The 21,728-nt window shown below is 37.2% G+C and overlaps 1 protein-coding gene across 50 annotated transcripts in view; it reads right to left on the minus strand.

Annotated features, from left to right (window-relative positions):
* Window positions 1–5,381: 5,381 nt before the first annotated feature.
* Window positions 5,382–21,728, minus strand: part of SORBS1 (sorbin and SH3 domain containing 1) — a 350,893-nt gene continuing 334,546 nt past the window's right edge. For 22 of the 50 annotated variants that reach the window (XM_051981698.1, XM_051981697.1, XM_051981718.1 and 19 more), the window contains 4 exons: window positions 13,603–13,662; window positions 12,861–13,051; window positions 11,139–11,251; window positions 5,382–8,668 (listed from right to left, as the gene is read on the minus strand). In XM_051981698.1, the coding sequence (XP_051837658.1) occupies window positions 8,601–8,668; window positions 11,139–11,251; window positions 12,861–13,051; window positions 13,603–13,662 (432 nt within the window). In that variant the 3' untranslated portion in view covers window positions 5,382–8,600. The remainder of the gene's footprint in view (window positions 8,669–11,138; window positions 11,252–12,860; window positions 13,052–13,602; window positions 13,663–21,728) is intronic. The other 28 variants (XM_051981726.1, XM_051981748.1, XM_051981746.1 and 25 more) reach the window with 3 other exon arrangements.

Consider the following 21,728-nt stretch of genomic DNA (forward strand, 5'->3'; position numbering starts at 1 on the left):
ATTCCAAAGAAAAGGTAGTTTAGTCCCTGACCTGTTCCTTCCTACAACTGATTAGAGCCTTCTTGTGGCCTTGGCAGAAGCCATACAGGACAAAAGTCTTGGCAGAAGAAAGGCTTTTTCATTTATGGCTCTCTGCTGCTTTTTATGGGGGCTGGGCTCCTACATGATGTCTCAATCTCTTGGAGACCCTCTCCTACACCTGCTCTCACACTATTTAACCCATTAGACTCCTGTGTTGGTCAGCCGTTTCAATATTCCACTCTTTGTGACCCCATTTGGGTTTTTGGGGGCAGAGATATTGGAGAGTTTTGACATTTCCTTCTTCAGCTCATTTTACAGATGAGAAAACTGAGGCAAATAGGGCTAAATGCCTTGCCCAGGGTCACACAGTTAGTGAATGTCTGAGGTCAGTTTGAACTCTCTTCTAGAATCTATCCATCCACTGCTTCACCTAGCTGTCCTAGACTCGCTTAGGGTATGGACATCTCAAGCCCAGGTACTTGAGAAGGATAAAGGATAATTTTCCCATAGTCTTCCTCTACTTCATTCCTTCCATTGTCTCCTTTCTATGAGTTCCCTTCCTCCCCCCAGTTCTATTTCCTCACTTGTGGTTTGCCTTCCCTATGTGTCTGCCAAGTGTTGATACCATGGCTGGCCTATTTATAACTCTCATGGAGGGAGGGCAGTCCCACCCTTAAAGCAGAGCCAGACTCCCCTGGAGCTGCCAAACTGGGGGGCAGGACTTCCCACAGTCAAGGCTGCTTCCATGCCCCTCACCTTCTCTCTGCATTCATCTTCCTGTCCATGTACCATACTTACCTTTCAGGTCCAGCCACTTCCCTTCCCACAGAACCAGGATATCGTGTGTGAGGGACCCAGTGGGACCAAGCAGCAGAACTGCTCTTTTTTAGGCTCCAAACCCCTTTCGTGTCCCCAGTCTGGCAGCTCCCTACCTTTGCAGTAATCTTACATTCTCCTCTTTTATATGTGCTCAAAGTTAGCCATCCTGGAGGCCAGGTGGGCCTAAGTGACCTTTATATTATTAGGGGCAGTTCTGCTGCTTCCAGACCTTTAAATCAACTTCTTAGTCTTCTCTCACTTGATCTCATGAATATGAATCTCAATAAAACTCATGGTGTTCCTAGTATTTTTTACATTGACACTAAAAGGAAGAGCAGAACAGAAGACAGGATTTTGGGTATGAGTCCCTAGTAAAATAGCATCTTGTACATAGTAGACTCAAGTGTTGGATTAGATCAGTGTATCTTGGGAATAATGATCTAGGAGTAGATTTTTCAAGGGTATGATACAGGGTGCAGGACCCTGGATTGAGATTCAGTAGACCTGAATTCGAATTACAGTCATACCATTTATTCTATCCCTGTACCCTTGTGTATATGCCCTAATTCTTCCCTCTTATCACTCCCTCCCATTATAAGTTCCATATATATTCTTTTTGGGGGGAGCGGGATTGTTATTAAACCTTTTTAATTTCAAAGTATATGCATGGATAATTTTTCAGCATTGATCCTTGCTTTATTATTCTTATTAAAGCTTTTTATTTTCAAAGTATGTGCATGGATAATTTTTCAGCATTGATCCTTGCATAGCCATGTGTTCTAAATTTTCCCCTCCTTCCCCCAACCCCCTCCCCTAGGTGGCAAGTAACTCAATATATGTTATACATATTAAAATACCTATATATACATATATATTTTAATTATTTCACCTCCCTAGAATATAGTTTTTATATCTGTAAAGAGAAGATGTTCAGTTCAGTGATCTCCAAGGCCCTTTCTCCCGCTAAATCTATGATTCTTTCACTCCCCTTGTTCATCTCTAGAGGATGAAGGTCCTATCTAGCTTGATGACATAGCTCTAAATTCATAAGACTAAATTTAACAATAAATTCCAGCCAGTGAATGTCCCTCAAGACCAATGTTCTGTCTCTGACAATGGCCCAGAGAAACATTCCATGGAAGAAAAAGCATGATTCACTAATTCCTCATTCATTCAACAACAACCTAACAAGATGTAATATGTGCAAAACCCTGTCCTGGATTTTGGAAAAGATTCAGAGGGAATAAAGGCCCTGGACCTTCTGGAGTTCATAATGAGAGGAGGAAATTATGACATATACTAAATATTCAATAGAATCAAATAGTTATTATGCAGAATAGAATGTATTGTAATTCGAGCACAAAATTGAAATTTAATGTACAATCAACTGGCACTTTTTAAAGCACGTAGTAGAGGCAGTTCAATGAATAGGATGCTGGATCCAGAGGCAAAGTAGTACTGAGTCTGATTTGACCTCAAATATGCCTGTTTCCTCAATTGTAAAATGGGATAATAATAGCACTTACCTCCCAGGATTGTTGTGAAAATCGAACTATGTAGAACACTTATCAGAATGCCTGACATAAGCAAGCAATTAAATCCTTGTTCCCTTCCTCCCCGCTGTCCCCTACCAAATTTAAGGTACTAAGCTAGGCAATAGTGATAGAAAGAAAATGGGCATGAGCTTAGATTCCACTGGGTGGTGGAATTTATGTTTACAACTAAGTGCAGACATGGTTGTTTAAGGAAGGAGAAAGTATTACTCACTATGGGGAGAAGGCAAAGCTTCACGGAGGCAGTGGTACATAAATGAGCCTTCAAGAAGAAAAGGATTTTAAAATTACATGCATTTGAGGCATGGGGGCAAGGGTGGGACATGGGGGTGGGGTGGGGAGAGTAGCAGGGACAGTCTGCAAACTCAAGGAGACAAAAGATGGAATGCCAAGGTCAGGGAACCACCAGTAGGCTAAGAGAAAGGAATGACGATTTCTAGCTCAGGGAATCAATAAAGTACTTCATGGTCTGAGTTCCCATCTTCTCTGATATACCTTCTTTAATTCCATTTCTTGTCCTCTTAGGATGGCTATTTCCCAAAATCCATCCTTGAGTTTAATTTTTTAAAAAATACTTTCTTCTTAGTAATCTCATTCACTTCCACAGATTCAATTATTATCTTGATGTTTCTTGAATTAAAACTGCTAATCCTGAAATTTAGAACTACGACACTTTGAACTGATCACAATGCCCTGGATATGCCGGCAGAATCTCCAATTTAACATATCCAATAAAGAATTTAACCCTAAATCTGTTCCTTCTTCTTGTCAATGACCCCAACATATATCCAATTATCTCTGCTTGATGCTTCATTGTTGTTTTTTTACTTCTATTCCCAAATCTCATATTATCAAGTCTTTTCAATTATATTTCCCAAATCTTTTGGATGGATTTCTTCCCTTTTTGACTACATGGATTGCAGATGCTGGTCTCCTTGCTTCCAGTCTTGCCCACCTTCAATCCTCTATCCATGATATCACTGCCCCAATTTTTCCCCCCATATATGATATATGATATACCCCCAAACCCTTTAATGGTTCTCTATTGACTACGGGACACAGTTCAAATTTCTTAGCTTGGCACTTAAGAGACTCTACAGGGTAGACCACCACATGCTCCCAGCCTAATCTCATATCTTCCCCTTTTATAGGGACCTCAGCTACCACACTCCTTGATGTCCTTTATCTGGGTATCCTCCTTTCCTCTACAGGATCCAATCTTGGATTATGACGTGTATATTTCATCTCCTTTTTGAGAGAATATAGGCCCTTTAAGGACAGGGACTATATTTTTTCTCTTCTTTATATCCCCAGTACCTACCACAGTGCTTTGTACATGATTAGTACTTAATAAATGTTTGTTGTCGAATTAAATTGTACCTATTCAGCTACTTCCTCACAGTGGCCTTTGCTTATTCCATTGTCTTCTCTTCCCCAAACATTCTAGAATTCTTTACATTCTACTTTTTTTTGTCTTTTGAAATGACATAGAACCTTGAACATTCTTTTATTTTTGTTTTCTGTAAGATCTATGATTTTACCCAATTTCATCCAACTCTGATATGGAAATTCTAGTTTCCAGTCTTTGGCAATTCAATTTTAGTCATGTAGAAGCCAGCCCTCCATCTAGTGGGCCAGTTACAAATCCACTTAACTTCCCTTAAATGATCTATCATTCAGGAATTTAGTTTAATCTTTCTCAAATATTTATTTTCAAGTTTACCATCATGATATAAAATACTTCATTTAAAAATTTGTTCTTAAATGGCCTCATTAAAACTTTATGTGGTAGTCTCCATTACCGGGTGCAGATGGGAGCTTCTTGAGGCAAGGATTCTCTTACCTCTTTTTGTATAACTAGCACTTTGCACAATGTCTAGCACATAGTAGGTAATTAATCTTGATTGACTGGTATTCTAGGATTTGGTGGTCAAATTCGTACTCAGTCCTTTTATAGTCTCTATTGACTTTGATAATGGCTTGTTATTCCTTGACATTGTCATCTTGTTAGTTTATCAATATAAAACGATGTTTCTCAAGGTTTTGCAAAGATCAGTGTTAAAAAATTAATCTTGCATATGTTTTGAAAATAAAAAGCTTCGATGCAAATGATTTTTTAAAAATAGAAGTGTCCATCCTTCCCTCAACTATTTTAGTTGTCTTTCTTTGGTCCTGAATAACTTTTAGAGATCATCAATCTTGTTTTACCAATACAGATGTCAAATCTACTGTTTTTCTTGATAAGTCAGCCATGGCTTCCTAAAGGATGGTGGATCACTGGAAAGTGAAGATAATTGCTATTGTTTCAGTTACTCTTGATAAGAGTGCTTCAAATTTGCTTGATCTTTTTGATCACAGAAGCATAGTCCAGATAAAGAATAGAGAGAGAAAGGAACAGAGGTAGAGACAGAATCCTGGGGAAAATCCATAGGTAAGGGATTGAGAAGAGAGAGTAGGAACAAACCCAGAAATAGAAAAGATGGTTAGAGAAGCAGAAAGAAAACAAAAACAACAACAATAAAATGCATCATTATAAAAAGCAAGGAAGAAGATGAACTTCTTTATAATATACTTCTGTTAGTCATAAATTACATATTGTGATTGGCTGGTGTATTTATCTAGAAATAGATGGTCTAGATATCATATACCCTAAAGAAGTTGAGATGGATGAGGCTTTAGAAAAGCTCACCAGATTGCATTAAGAATTGATCAATGGTAATCTTGGAGACAAAATAAGCCAACAAACAGCATTCATTAAGCACTTACTATGTGCCAGGAACTGTGCTAAGTCACATGTCACTAAAGTGACATGAGCAGAAACCCAGTTATAAGGAATTAAAATTAGAATAGGATTTAAGAAGCTAGAATAGCTAGCATCTATCTCAGGAGATCAGCAATGAAGGGGAAGAGAAAAACCATAAGAAGTAAGAACAAGGAGATCAGCAATGAAGGGGAAGAGAAAAACCATAAGAAGTAAGAACAAAAGTGTACCACGCAAATTGGAATAAGGTTTATTAAATAGTCTGTACAGGAAATGTAGCAGTAATTCAACACGTCTATTTATTATCAAATAAACCATAGTCCACTGCAATAAAGAAAAATAAATGAACACAAGATCTGTGTCTGTATAGTACATGCTCTCTGTGTGTTGTTTCAGTGGCAATCCTTTAAATTAACTGGTTACATAGAAAGTCAGTTATTTTTTCTTTCATGATATAATTTGCATATTAATCTAGTTTAGCAACAGGACTAAATATTACTGCGGGGGAAACAAGACTGCAAAGGAAAAAAATTTTAAATTCATAAATGAGGATCAGAGTTATTGCCCTTCCCCCCATAATGATGATTTAAAAGCTGTAACATTTTACAAGTGTCTTCTTGTGCTAAAAAAAAAAAATTCATAGGGGTTAACTTGGAATTCCTTCATTTAAATAAAAATGCAAAAAAAAAACTTTAATGACTTCCTTACTGTCTTCCTTTCATTCAAATTGTTAAAATTATTTTTTCTATACAAGGTAAGTACATGGTCTATACAAATATACATATGTACAGTCCCACTTCTTGAGGATGTGATTTCTTTTTTTTTTTTTTTTAACTGATCCCAGAGAGACTGCAAAAGATAAGTGTTTTTTAGTTGATATTGGTTTTAGACCCCAAGCATGGGGAAGATATCAAAATGTATTGCAAGTCATGCTATCAATTAGGTGTACTTGCTGTTAATAAACCTGTATAAACATTGTAAGCATAAAAATAAGTATTTTATATTCCTAAATGTCTCAAGACAAAGTAGCCACAAGAAATTTTGGCTACTTGTTCTGTGATATATAGGAAGCAGAAATTTGATGCAAATTTTTGGATTTTTTTTTCCTTATTATTAAACATATGGGAAAATATGGGAGTTAAACTGGAGGTTTCAGAGATGTACAAATATATGTCACTGGCATTATGTGTAAAATGTAGCTTTATAAATTGGTTTGATTCTCTAGCTGTATTCCTAGAGGTGTTTGAAGTTAGCTATCTAATGGAGAAGCATCCATCCCCCCTTAAAAGCTATGGTCTAATATTTTATCAGTAACAGTCTGCATCCAAAACAGAGCAGGAAAATAGTTATTCAATGCAAGACTTCTACTTCAAAGTGAATTCTAACGTCATAGTGCTGAAATGAATGGACATGCGGGTGCTTATGCACATGTACATACATATCCTTTTACTAAATTCCCTGCAGAGAGCAAGATGCCAAAAAAAAGTAGTCCTACTATCTGGTGGCAGTGGCTGCCCATGTGGTATGACTTCTGAGGCATCAAAAGGGCTCCCCTTGCCCAATAATTTCTCCCCTACCAATTCTGGTTTCCCCATGAGAGCTTCATTCCTTTGATTAAGGTTTTGTGCCTTCTGAAAGTGCAAATTTTCTTGGAAGGGGCAATAGATTGGTCTTTTATATGTCATTGGGAATAAGTTCGTCAGATTCATTCCTGAGAACAGGTTCTGTTAAGGTGAAAGATAGAGGAGGTGTAGTAGGGCCCTGGCGGGTGAGAAGTCATCACTGAGGTATGGAATAGGGTACAAAATGGGTAATATTTATCTCCTCCCTATTTTACCCTGGACACTTTCTGTCTGAGGATATGGGGCAAAAAACAAAACTGTGGAGCAACAGGGTACACAGAGGGCTAGTGTAATGAAGAAGTGACTGTATATATCCAGAGAGCTGAAGCTTACTCTATTTACATTCACTGCTGCAACTGCTTCAATACCAGAACCCACCTGTACCTGGAGGTCCAGATGGGCAAACTCAAGCAGATGTTACTCTACTTCCAAGGCTGAACCCCTTGTACAAAAGTATTTCTGTTAGCCCTCATTTATGCATCCACAGTCATTGGCCGCCTGGTACAAATGTAGCGATTGGATGACTCCCTTCCTGATTCTGGCTCTGAGGAATTAACTCCTCCTATTCATGCAGAGGGACTAGAAACTCTGGTCCAGGCAGAGGGTACAAGTTAAAGGCAACTACTCTCTCTGCTCTGAGAACAAGTCTAACCCATGTGATTTTTGATTGATGTACTTAGATTAAAATAACTGAAAGTTTCCTTTAAATGCAATTCTTTGCTTTCTCTAAGACATTCTTGCACATTTTAGTGATTGACATATGGTGTGGCTGGAAACATTGGTGATGGTCAGGAAACAAATTAAAACTTGGTCTCTCTGAAGGTAACCTAGTAAAAATTCCAAGAATATATACACATGTGTATGTATATATGGATAGTGACTGGTTGCATGTTCTCCCAAAAAGCTATAGATCAACTTTACATTAACCAGATGCAAATCCAACTTGTTCCTCTGGTCTACTTCCTCCAACTCTCACAAGCAAATGTAACATGCTTTATTGTCAGAATACTGGGATATATGGTGCTGATGGGGGTGAAAGAGTAGAGTCCCACATCAAATGGTACCTTATTTCCACTACCCCTCCCCTTACCACTGAAGTCCCAAGAGTGTGGATCCAAGTTGGGGCAGCCTAAGAATATCACTGTAGTCCAGAGTAGCCCTGGAAAGTCCGGTCTGATGAGTTTGGGAGCATTCAAATGGCCAGCCTTCTAAACCTGCTCTGTGGCGATTAGAGAGGCCATAGGTTGGGGGAAGTTTAGCAGTTTCTGATCAAACCAGTTTCCCAAACCTAATAACGATTGGACCCTCCCTCCCCAAACAACTGGATCAAATCTGGCTTTCTTGAGTCTTCTCTGATCAGATCTATTGAATTCCTCAAGTTCCCACAATTTAGATCAACACTCCCAGGACTGGGCTAGAACTGAATTGTCCTCCAAACACAGAGGATGAGGGGCTACTTGCTTCTTTCCTTCAGTTCCATGTCAACTCACCACAGGAGGGTGAGAAGGAGGACTAGTAGGGCTTAACAAGGCAGTTATGTAAACTTGAAGTCTGGCTTGCTTCTAGTTACCCAGCAAACAACTGGGTCATAGCTCATTCGTACACACATACATTCATTCATTCAAAAAACATTTGCTGAAGCCTGTTAATGAGCCAAAGCCCTAGGAGGCTCACACTTTAAACCCAACACTTCCCCAAGTCACTCTAAGACTTCTTACTTCATTCTTGCACTAACCGACTTATTGATTCAACATTGAGATAAAGAGATTGCTTTGTGTTCTGTTTCATCCACCAGTAAAAAACAATCACAGGTTCTCAGGCTTCTTATAAATATAAAGGTTTTACATAGTTGCCTGGAAAAGTACCAAACTGTCTTGTTCTTCTGGAAGTACCTATAAACAAACAAACAAACAAACAAACAGAAAATAAGAATGTGAGTGAGGAGTTAGGACTTTCTTGCTTTGGGAGGGGCAGGTTGTTTGGTTTTGTAAATTCTGGGAAGAGTTCCTAGCTCAGTTTAATTAATGCCAGTACAGCTGAGACAGGACTAGAGTAATCTTGTTGCTAGTTAAGCAGCAGATGTGGAATTTAGACACCTCGTCTTCTTGATTCCAAAGATGGTGCTTTATCCCTTTCACACATAAATGCCAATACTTCCTGATATTTATATAGTTTTGTTTTAATTTTATGGAATAAAAAAGCATTTCCATAACATAGTACAATAAAAAAGATGATTATACACGAAACTTTCAAATACACAACAAAATCACAATGTAAATTTCTAGAGTTTGTAAGGTCTTTTCACATTCATGATATCATTTGAGCTATACACTAACCCTATAATGCAGGTAGTATATGCATAATCATTCCCACTTTATAGGTATGAAAACTAAGTCACTTTTTTCCTAATAGTAACTTGACTTCAGATTTGACTCTTATTTCCATATCCTTCCTATTACAAATCATAGGACCCCTTCTTTTAGATTTTAAATAGCCAAGAGTATCATCCTAATAAAAGTACCATTTTAAAACCCATTAACTCAATACCCTTCCTCACAGAAAGGCAATAAATCACTCTGAGAAATGTTAAGCCCAGAATTGCTTCCTCTAGTCTTCTATTGATTAGTCTTGATTCCTAGTCATCACTTCCATATGCCATAAAAGGTCTAGCTCATGGAGTTACCTCCATTTTGGATCTGAATTGCTTCCCTTTCCTCTGGGATTGGGAATGGATATTTTTTATGCTTCTGAGTAAAAGTGCTCCTCTGACTAATTCCAGCTTCAGAGATTGTCTTAGGTATATAAAAAGGTCCCCTACATATGTGATTGAGAGGGGCTGGACAGACCATTTCCTTGAAAATGTCTCAGAGATTCAAGAACTTTTGTCCCAACATTGTTTCAAATTTTTCTTGAATCTAGAGTTTTTGGAGAAGGGGAAAACCTCTAGGAATTGTGGGTGAAAACATGAGAAATGACATTTTCAAGCATTGCTTATCTTAAAGGAATTTAAAAAATAGTTGAATTTTTCCTTAATGAATCTTTATGGAGAAAATATTGCTAAATCCTATTTTATATTCAAGCACAGGAAAGGCCTCAACCTACTTAGTGGCTTAATGATTGACTTCCAATTAAAAATTTTTGATTCTCTCAAGATATATAGCATGTCCCAAAGGACTTGGTGCAGTTTTAAACTATACCAGTTTATTTAAAAGCATATTTAATGTATTATAGCTAAAAAAATGCAATAAGCATTTTTGGACATTGCACTCATACATCTATAGGTCAAAGCACTTATATATATCTGTGTGTGTGTGTGTGTGTGTGTATGTGTGTGTGTGTATATGTATATATATATATATATATATATATAGCACAAAAAAATAGTGCCAGGCAACAAATTAGTTAGCTTTAGGTTCTAGTCTGCATTTCTTTACAAAAACTAATCATAAGTTTGTTTAAACTAAGGCGTTTGCTTTAATTAAATCTATTAGTGATCAGGAATAAATGATAATGTGTTTGCGATTCGAGGAGTATGTGTGGATTTTCACCAGGCCAATACTTCTTGTGCTGTTATTTGTAACACAGTAACTAATATGGTGAATAGTGGAAGTTTGTTGAAAAGAAATGAAAATGAACAAAAGGTCAATAAATCTTTTATTTGGAATTGGAGAAGTGATATTTGCTGAGATAACTCATGGCCACTGTGTTCAGTTCTGCATGCCATGTTTTAAGGACAGAGTATTGTAGTAACTAGATGGTACAGTGGATATAGCACTAACTCTGGAGTCAAGAGGACCTGAGTTCAAATATGGTCTTAGCCTTTAAGCTGTGTGATCCTGAGCGAGTAACTTAACCCTGATTCCCTCAAAAAAAAAAAAAAAGAAAGAAAGAAAGAAAGAAAAACAAACAAAAAAGGACATGGCTAAGCCAGACCTTATCCAGAAGAAAATGGCCATATAAACCTATCTCATATAGCAAATGGTTGAAGCCATTGTTTTATCCTGTGGAAAGGTAGACTTCCCTGGGTCATGGCAACTATCTTCAAATATTTGAAGAGTAACCACATAGAAAAAAGGATTAAATTTATATCAGGTGGCTATAGGAGGCAGAACTAAAACCAGTGAGTATAAGTTACAGGAAGCCTATTTAGGACCAATTTCAACATAAGAAAGATCTGCCCTACTGGTTGCCTTGGGAAGTGATGAATTTTCTATCACTGGATGTGTTCAAGTAAGTTCTAGTTGTTTAATAATTATAGATTCTCCAAAGAATATTTATGCATGGGGTGAATAAGATAATGTCTAGGGTTCTTATCTCTAAGATTCTATGAAATAGAGAATAAAAGATGATAAATTTACTTACCAACAAACCAACCATCATCACATTTTTCCAAGACATCCACAATATCTCCATCTCGGAGTTCCAACTCATCATCATTCTGTGGTTTATAGCTATATAATGCTTGGTAGCTATATCTAAAAGAAAAAGAGATTAAAATATACCTTGTGACTTGAACCTCACTGAGATGACTCAAAGATGAAGGTCCTTTCAAAAACTATCCTAGTTAAAAAAAATGATTTGCTAGTTTTTACTGTTTCACTATTATCAATAGGGAAGTAAACTGCATAATCTATGTGTTTCCCTGGTATCTTTGCATTCACAGTTGTTTTGCCAGCTGCAGGGGGTGGTATGTCCTTTTTTGACAAGTGATAAGAGACTCTGAGGTCATGGAGAGCTGTTTCAGGAAATATCTCCAGGAAAGCCCTGCTCTGAGAGAAATCAGGTATCTATCAGTTAATATAGGGAAAATTGTTCTGTGGTTATCTTCAAATAAATTTGCTATATTGAAGTCCAGGCTCCTAAAATTTTGTCTCATTTTTTTTTTAATGGTCTCACTTAGGTAGAAAGATAAGCTCAAAAATGTTTGGACTATCTATGTTCTTGGCTCTATGACCTCCAGGTAGTTGCAGATAAACTGTGAATTAATGTATTGTTTTGTAAATTTGTTTTTTCTGTGTAGAAGAGAGGAAAGAAAAAAATGCAATAAAGAGGCAGGAGCAGTGACATGTAATTTCATTAGTACAAAGAACACCCCATAAAGAAATTCTTTTGATCAATACAGATCAACACTCGCTCCACCACTTACAGTCTTAGGAGTTGTTTGGCTCTCTAAGAGGTTCAAAAATTCCCCTAGAGTCATCTAGTCACCAGAAATTAAAAATGGGATTTGAACCCAAGAATTATTTGCTCCATGGTCAATTCTTTATCTACTATGCCATTTTACTTTGTTTTACAACATAAATCCCTATATATAAAATATGTGGTTATTTATAAGGTAAGTTACTATGCCAAGCAATCTGTTTATATGTTGCCATTCTAATTATGGGGGTGGGGGGAGCAGTCTCTAGCCAAGATGCCATGGAAAATTCTAAATTAAAGAAATTTCCTGATCTGTGACTTTCATTATAACTCTTTCCCAACAATATTGCCTTAGAGCTCAGCTTTTCAAACTGTTGTTTGAGATCCCACATGGGGTCTTGTAATTGAAATTATGATTTATTATCGCTAAATATTTAATTTGTATAATTATATACCCAGGATCACATAAAAATTTCTTGGATGAAAAGGGTCTCAAGTGGAAAAAAGCTTAAGAAGTCCTGACCAACTTTGTCTTGGGACCAGAAGAAAGATAAAAAATAAGTGCCTTACTCTAGAAATGTATCCTCTGTTCCTCTCTGCCTATGGGTTATGAAGTTAGGATACAGGACAACTTCTCATCTTTTAGAAATGGAGTTACTTTATTCAAAATTCTCAGAAATATCCCTGTAGCTGTTGATCCCACATAGACTGGCTAATTTATCTTTTTTTTTTTTTTTCATTCTTCATCTTTATTTTCTCTCACTCTTTCTTTGTCTCTCTGTCTCTTATCTCTCTTTGTGTTTCTGTTTCTCTCTGTCTCTCTCTCTTTCTTTTTCTCTCTCTCTCTCTTTCTCTCAATAATAGGGTCTTGTAGGTATATAAGGAAGCCAGTTCTTATAATATCATCCAGATATAGTAATGATATAGAGAGCTTAAGTGACTTACAAATCCTGTAGGTTCTGACTTCTGTCAGAGGTGGTTCTGCGCTGCTGGGCTTGAGGTTGCTGAGAAATGATGAGAGATGATTTATTGTCAGTAGGAGACACCTTGTGACGAAAGTCAAGAGGATGAGAAACAGTACTGCAGTAATGAACAGACTTTTCGGCAATGTTTATGATCTCATTGCAAACTGCTTCCTGTGAGGTGGCCCCACGAAATCCAGCAACCCCCATAAAATGGTCAACAAGGGGAAAAAAAGAGAGAGAGATAGGAAGAGATGTGACATTCCAGATGAAGTCCAGGAAAATAACAGAGTTGAAGATCCAGGCAATAACATATCCAGAAGTGAAGAGCAGGAGGGATCCAGGTGTAAGCATGGAAAAACAGGTGAGATACAGAAAAAGGGTGGATTTAGTATAAACATTCAAATAAGCAGCAGAAGCAGCAGCAGAATCTGTAAGCAGGGAGTAGCTGTTATAAACAGGATAACTTCAGGAGGGGGAGGTGAGGAGAGATACCCAGTCATGCACTAGAAAATTTAATCCAATCCCACTCTTACATATAGTGACCACGTTATTGCAGCTAAGTTCCTCTCTTTTGTTTTTGCAAACCTAAAACCTGCATTTTTTAAAAAACCACAGTACTATCATTCCTGTAGCTAGTAGCTTTACAGGCTGACAAGCCATCACTTGATAGAATGAGTATTCTCTTTAAACAAGCTACAATCTTATTCAACAGGCAGTCTTACCACGTAGCTCTTTTCAGACTCTGTGAGATCTGGTCCTGTGCTCAATGAATGATGTGAAAGCTGTGATCACCAAGCAAATTATAAGGGAGACATTTTTAGCAGATGTCATATTGGTCAGAATTCAAAATAAAGAGCACGGTGCAGAAACACACAGACCAAACAAACCCCATCCCATTCAGAAGACCATGAGGGCCCATGGTCATGGACTGGACACTGCACACACCACCAGCTGTTGTTGCAGAAACACAAAGCAATGGTTGGAAGAGTTAGGAAGCAAGCAACTAGGCGATGGAATGGAAAACGGGAGAAACAGCTGTGGATACCATGAGTGAACAACATTGCCCTACAAGACTGAGAGAACGGAGATGGAAGGATTGGGTTTAACCTGTCTTGCTAATGGCCACGTGGCCACTCACTCAGGGATTGGTACATGGGGAGGAATAGAGAAACAAAGTGGGGATCCTCTCTCTTATCATTTGTCTCTCCTTTGGGGAAGAGGGTGCTATTTTATATCTTTTTTAAAAAATAAGGAGAGGGCGACTTTTATAGAAACTTTGAGTAATATCTGGAACATTCAATAAGAGGATCTGTCCCCAAATGTTTCCATTTTTATATACATTTGAAAATGTTATAACAACATATCTTGTTATAGCATGGCTTTAGACATACTTTGTGTCTATTTGCACTCTGTGAAACATTCTTTCATTCAAGCCCTAGGAGAGCACAATGACATCATTAATAGAAGTGTTAGTCATAAATATTACACTGACTAAAAATGGAGCTTAGATCATAACTTTTAGAGCTGGAAGGTATCTCAGAAATGATCTAGGACAATTTCCCCTCAATCCATAACCTCTACCATTTTACAATGAAAGAAAATAAGGATCAAAAAGGCAAAACAATTTGGCCAAGATTATAAAAGTAGTTATTCAAGATTCAAATCCACATCTTCTTGAATACAAATTCAGTATTTTATATATTAACCCATGATACATAAAAGGGTGGTAGTACTATATTCTAGGAAGATTATCCAAAACATTTTTTTCTTTCTAAAAAGATTTCATCTGAGTTTCTAGGAAGTCTTACTCAATGGTCAATAAGAAAAATGTGTCTGTTTTTAGATTTTGAACGAATGACTCAGTGAGGGGATACCGGAGTAGTATGGCAAAGCCATTGAAAATGGGTTTGGAATTATTTGCTAAAAGTTAATTAAACCAGTAAAAATACTAAATACTGATATTTATAGAAGGCTTTAAAGTTTACAAGCACTTTGCATACATTTCCCCCCCAATTTGGGCTTCATGGCAACTGTGAGATAGTTATGATAGTTAAAGCAAGGAGACAAACCAGGTTCTGATATACTTAAAACTCCAGCAAACTTCTACTCTAAACCTGAAAATCTTGTGTTCTACGATTTTGTTTTTAAAGAATTAATTCTCTTTGTGCCCTTTAGAGAGTGATTTCAGACTTTAATTTGAGGAACATATGGTCAGAATTTTTGAGTTGATGGGAAATTTACAGGTCCTCTCATCCATTGTTCCATCCTCCCCACCCCAAAAACCCTTGCTTTACAGATGAGAAAAATTAGACCTAGGAAGATTAAATAATTTGTGGAAGATCAGAGAGGTAAGCAACAGAAGAGTATAGATTTGAACCCAAGTCTTCCAATGGGAAAACACTCATCTTTACTCCATGGAAACAAAGTAGAACAAAACCCAAACGATAACAAAACCACTATTGCTGACAACAAAGCACGCACAGATCCCCAAGACAAAGCAAACAAAAACAGGAAGCATGGTATGTCTGTTAAAGGACTGATTCCAGGGTATTCTTGACATAGTACAAAGCTTCAAAGTGACTACATAATTGTATATCAATCGAATTAAGCTTTTTTTACCTACCCATGTCTGGTTCTTGGATATTTTTATTCAAACTCTATCACAAGCACATTTAGACAACCAAAGGTGCTCTGTCTACATTTGGTGATATATGTGTAGACTTTGCTACAAAACATTTCCATTCCACCCTATTCCCTTATATAGCAAACCAGATACATGCAGTTAGAGACTTCTAGGCTAAACAGGAGATTCATTTTTATATCAGAAACACAAAATTATGAGAGAGCCCAAGGACTCATTTGGTTTAAGACCTTGCCTTCAAGCACATGGATGTTTAAACTGTTCTCAAAAACAGTTTGTCAATGGCTTTAAGAACCTCAGGATAGAAAGCTTCCTACTCTCTGAAACTCTTTCCAGTGATGGTCAAATCAATGATGTATTATTATCCTGGTGGTCAATTGTGGCTACCTAACAATCAAAGGGAATCTCTCCCATTTTTATCTCTGCCTGTCTATCTGTCTCTCTTTCTGTCTCTCCAATTGTGCATAAGAAGTAAAGACATTGGGAGGCTCTTGATCTGGAGTGATCATATGCTTAAATAATAAGACTTATGTCTTCATGAAGATACATGGGTAGACTGTTCAAGTTGGCTTAAAAGTTGAATGCCCTTCTGTGGAGGCTGAACTGATCCTTTCTCCATGTCTGGGGCTTAACTTTGAATGTCACTTCTATGCAAAAGGAAAAAGAGCGAGGAAAGATAGACACAGAGAAATAAGGTTCCATGAAAGGGCAACATGGAGTTATAACCTCACAAAACAGAAAACAGAAATGTTTAGTGATATATGGAACATCCAATAAGGAAATCTCACTAAGGGAACATTATTATCTTCATCAGAGAACATTGTACCAACAATATCACTGCCAAAATTTTAGAATTGACCACAGTCCTCCTTCATTTCTTGCCACTACTATATCCAGTAAAAGCAATTTATCACATTTTATTTGACACTTTTACTCATTTCAACAAACATTCATTAAGTACCCATTATATGCAGAATACTAAGATCAAGAGAAATGTAAATTTTAGAGTAGACACTGGTCACTCCAATTTATAGAGCAGTTAAGTTTATGACATACATGCAAATAACAATGATACAAAGACATAATGCATAGATTGCACAAGCCTAAAATTAAAAATAAATGACAATTAAAGAAACCACTAAGGAAGTATAGGTGAGGTAAGCAAGCATCGTGTTCTATTACTAATGAGTCTTGGATAGCAGAAATGTAACTAGCAATTCTGATGCCTAGTTTAAGCAACATGAAACAAGTCAACTTTGTAATTTATGATTTTTTTTCAATGGGGGGATGGGAGAGAGAACAAATGGATTTTTATTCATTGAAAAAAATTTTAAATAGTTAAAAACAAATCCTAACTCTGCAATTAAGAAATAATTAAGGGGCAGCTAGGTTGCCCAGTGGATAGAATACCAGTCCTGAAGTTAGGAGGACCTGAGTTCAAATCTGACCTCAGACACTTAACATTTACTGCTTAGCTGTGTGATCCTGGGTAAGTCATTTACCCCAATTGCCTCAGCAAAAAAGAAAGAGAAAAAGAAAGTAATTAAGATTCACTCAGTAGGGCAGTCTCAGTCAACTGGTGCCCATAACTGATTAGTATCACTATCAGCATAATTATCTTCATTAATGTGATGGAATGTAATGTACTGAGCAGGAGTCAAGAGATGAGAATTCTAGTAGAAGCAGCAGATATCTTGAACAAGAACCATTTGGAGCTTCAAGTTTGTCACGTAATAAGGTAATATCCATCCTGCCTTTCTCATAGAATTTCTATCAGGATCAAATAAAGTAATGTACATGAAAGTACTAAGTGTCCTGTGGGACTAAGAGTGAGATCTGAGATTTCACTGTATGAGGAACTCCCAGAAGAGGAAATTTCCTCTACCATTGCAAGTTGGCACCTCCTCTGTAACATGAAGACTTAGAGAGTTGCTTAGAGCATTTGCTCATGGCCACAGGATCTGGTGTCGTACACAAATATAAGGTATCATTAGGTTTTATTAAAATGCATGTAAAACCAAAGAAGGGGTTAGTTCCTCATCTGATTAGCATTGTTGCAATAATACCAACCTTCCAGGGAGGACAATGCTCCACCTTAGTTAGGGATTCAGACACACAGTCTCTATAATGCCCTTAGCTCCCACTCAAGAAATCCCTGCCTTGTGCTCGTTGGGCGTCTCAAGACCACTCTTATGCCTTCATAGATCTGTGAAGAGACCTATGCTAGCTTCTTTACTGGGGCAACTGCTTCCTTCACTCAGTTCTACTGTCTTTAACCCAATGTCTGAGGACTCCTACCATGTGTCTGGGCTACTCTCTTTACATATGGTTCCACTGCTCTACAAGATGGTGCACCATTATCTGTATAGAAAATCATGATGACCTCCATGTCTAAGAATAAATCTGTGAGATGGTGAAATGGATAGAGCCCCAGACTAAGTATCAGGAAATTCAAATCTAGCCTCCAAAACTCATTAGCTGTGTGATCCTGGGCAAGGGACTTAACCTCTATATGGCTCAGTTTCCTCGTCTGTAAAATGGGAATAATAATAACACTTACCTCCTAGAGTAGTGGTGAGGTTCAAATGAGATATTTGCAAAATATTCTGCAAACCTTAAAGTACTATATAAGTGTTAGTTATTATTATTATTACCAGATTTTTTTTTTTTTGCACAGAAACTCCTGTGAGATATGAATATTTCCTTCCCCTCCCACCCATGTAAACTACCCTGCACTAGTGTTTAATGTACTTTGTTCTCTCTACTTCTGATGACTTCTTCAAGTTACCAAGGTCATTTTGAAATTTGATCATGTTCGTTAAAAGGCTGCTCATTCCTCCTCCCCTTGGTGCCCCAATAGGGTGCTCCAAGCCTGATGAGCATGCTTTCTATTCTACATATTTCTGGATGTGTTCCAATGACTCAAAGCCAAAAAATACAATGCAAACAGCAGAGAGTCATGAGAAGGCATGAAAGAGAAACTTTGAAACTTGCCTTCTCCTTGGCTTTAGAATTACTCTAGAAACAGCATTCTTTTTTTGCTTGGGGATCACCCTGTCCTTCCTCTTTAGATTTCTTTTCCTCTCTGAATCTCCCAGTTTCTCTCTTCTTCCCTCTAAATGTCCTTTGCCCTTAAGCCTTCTAAACATACATTCCTCCTAATAATTTCTCCTCTCTGGATCTCAGTTTGTTCATCTGTTAAAAAAGAGTGAATTGGGGTATCTCAAAGTTTCTTAAATTGTGGGTTCTCATATGGGAGTTGTGAAATTATGATTTGTAATTAGTAAATATTTGGTTTATATACCTATTTTATATACTATATACCTCGGGTTGTATAAAAAATTTTTAGGTGAAAAAGGGTCTTGAGTGGAAAAAGTTTCAGGAGCCCTAGGCTTTAAGATCTCTAGACTGACTGCAATGAGGTGGTGCTTGGTAATTAATTGTAATCTCAAGTCTGATCTAGTTCTAACTAGATCTCTCTGGATTCACGTCAATATGAATTGGAACAAAGACTCAGCCCTGTCCCTTCTGAGAATCTTCATGGACCATTGAAGTAGAGGATCATAAGCTTAAAGAGACACTACAGGTGAATTTATTCAAGCACCTCATTTTAAATGTGAAGAAACAGACCCAGAAGGGAAATGACTTGCTTGCATCACATAAATAGTAAGCTTCTATACCATTCTCAGTCATAAGTTTTCTTAGAACTCCTGCTAACAAGTGAAAAACTCTATAGATTAGCTTGAGTTCTAAACAACTCAATGGTTACTGGATGATGACAAAGTGACTCTTTCTAAGACTTTGCTTTCCTTCAACTACTTAATTAATTTATTCTTCACTATTCTAAAGCTGAAACTGCTCTAAAAAGGACCTAAAGTCCTTGGCCAGAATCTATCTGTTCTTAGGATGGTAAAGGTCAAATCACTGACTATCTTGCTGCATTTGCTTATAATCTCAACCTATAGAATTTTCCATTTTAAACCCTGGAATCCCTCTTAAGCTAAGAGGAAAAATAACGCTTAATTGCCTGTAATTCATCATATTTTAATCTATGATTCATTCAACCGGACTATTTCTATTATTTTCCTTCAGTCACCTAGATTTGTAATATCTGCAACTCCGCCATCTTCCTCACTCACTCTATCCAATTGGTTGCCCAATTATATTACCATGACAGCTCTCATACTTGCCTCTTCTAAGGTCCCCACCCAATTCTGGCCTTTATTACCTCTTGCCATTCTATTGCATTGGCCTCTCAATTGGATTCCTAATAGTTCCTCTGCAATCTATGCCTCAAACAGGTGCCAAACAAAGCACCTGAAACTCCTAGCTCTCAAAGAAGCTCTTTATTGCCCTTAGGAAAAACTATAAACTCCTCAGTTTAACACAGAAAGCCCTTCATTACTGGCTCTAGAATATCTTTCCCAATATTTCACAATCATTCCTTTTATGTACTCTACATTCCAGTCAAACTGGTTGATATATTGTCCCCTGGTCTCAACATGCCATGTTCCACTTTGATACATTTGACCAGGTTTTCCTGTACTCTAGGAATTCAGGCTCCTCTGCATTTAATAGAGTCCTTTCTTTCCTGCAGTGACTGAATTGGAAACCAACTCCAACAGTGAGCCTTTCCTGATTGCTCTTATTTGTATAATCTTGTTCCTAAAATTATCTTATATTTGTCCATCTTTATAAATGTTACATTGCTTTCAGAGGGTAAAGTTTTTAAGGGTAGGAGCTGTTTTTCATGTCTTTGTATCTTTAGCATCCAGTACTATGTCTAATATAATAGGCATTCTTCATAAATGCATGCCAGTTTTAAATTTATTTAAATTCCATTTAAATTAATTAAATTAAATTAAAAATCTATGTGCAAATTCCTAGGCTAGATAAATATAGGGTTGGGAGAGAGAGGATAAAATTCAGTCCTTGTCCTCACAGAACACATGGTTTGAGAGAGAACATTTTTAGTCTCCCATCCTCTTTGCTTTAAAATACTTAGACTTTTTTCTTTTTAATGTGAAAACTCCAACAAAAGTATTCTAAATACTTCATACTTTTGTGTGTCATCTATTCATCATTCCCACTGGGTGAGAGGAAAATGTTTTCTTCTGTTATTTGTGGTTTAATGATATTTTCCCATGTGCCTTTGCTCCCAATTTGCATCCTATTGTTCTCTTCTCTTTTCCCAATTTCACACTTCAGTGCATGCACTGTTCATTGAAACTCATCTTTTTGTGGGATAACCTTGCTTCCAAAGATGGGGGGATTCTTATTTATACAGTCTCTGTTGAGTTTTTTGTTCAGTCAATTCACTTGCTGATTTCCTACCCTTCTTAAGCCCAGAAAGAGGTTTGTTTCTTTGAAGAATATCCAGTTTTTCTGGATTCTTTCACTGCTTAAACTTCCTTCCCTCAGGCCCCTGGCTAAAGATTCCCCGAAGCTTACAGAAGCTGGCTTTCTGGAGATTAATGCTCTTTGTTTTGCTGGCTTCCCTCCTTCCTTCCTTTAGAATCCTAAGTGCCTTCTATTTCTTTTTTCCTCTCATGTTCTTTCTGTGTTTATTTGTTTTGTCTTGCTTATAGAGACTCCTAAAGAGTGGAAGCTATGAGTCTGACTAACGTTCTGTAATTGCACAGTGCCTTACATTCAATGGAAGCTAGGTGGTCATTGGATGATGATGATGTGACTGTTTCCAAGGCTGCCCTTTTCTTTAACTTCCTAATTAATTTATTCCTCTCCCTTTTGCAGCCAGAATGGCTCCTTAATTCTTTCCAAGAACTCATTTGCTTGTTCTAACATGCTATATTACTTTTTTGAGCTGATGCAAAAGTTGAGTAATCAAAACTTCCCTTCAGAGAGACATATACCCCCTACCTTGGCAGTCTATAATATACTCCACCTCTCCTTCCCAACTGCAAGATGAGATTTCTTGTTCCCTCTTAATCACAGACATTGTTTCTAGTTAATAGAACATTAGAGCTAGAAAGGGCTTTAGAAATTTTTTCACAAGTGAGGAAACTGAGGCTCAAAAAGAGAAAAAATCTTGTACAAGTCATATAAATTAGTGCACGAACCAGAAGTATAACCCACATCTTCTTGACATTCTTTCCATCTATTACTATCTTCTTGGAAGAACTAGATCTGTTGTGAAGGGAAAATATAGATCTCAAAACAAAAAGAAATGTAATTTAAACATCATAT

The sequence above is a fragment of the Antechinus flavipes genome, chromosome 2 (genome assembly GCF_016432865.1).
Source record: "Antechinus flavipes isolate AdamAnt ecotype Samford, QLD, Australia chromosome 2, AdamAnt_v2, whole genome shotgun sequence".
Taxonomy (NCBI): domain Eukaryota; kingdom Metazoa; phylum Chordata; class Mammalia; order Dasyuromorphia; family Dasyuridae; genus Antechinus; species Antechinus flavipes.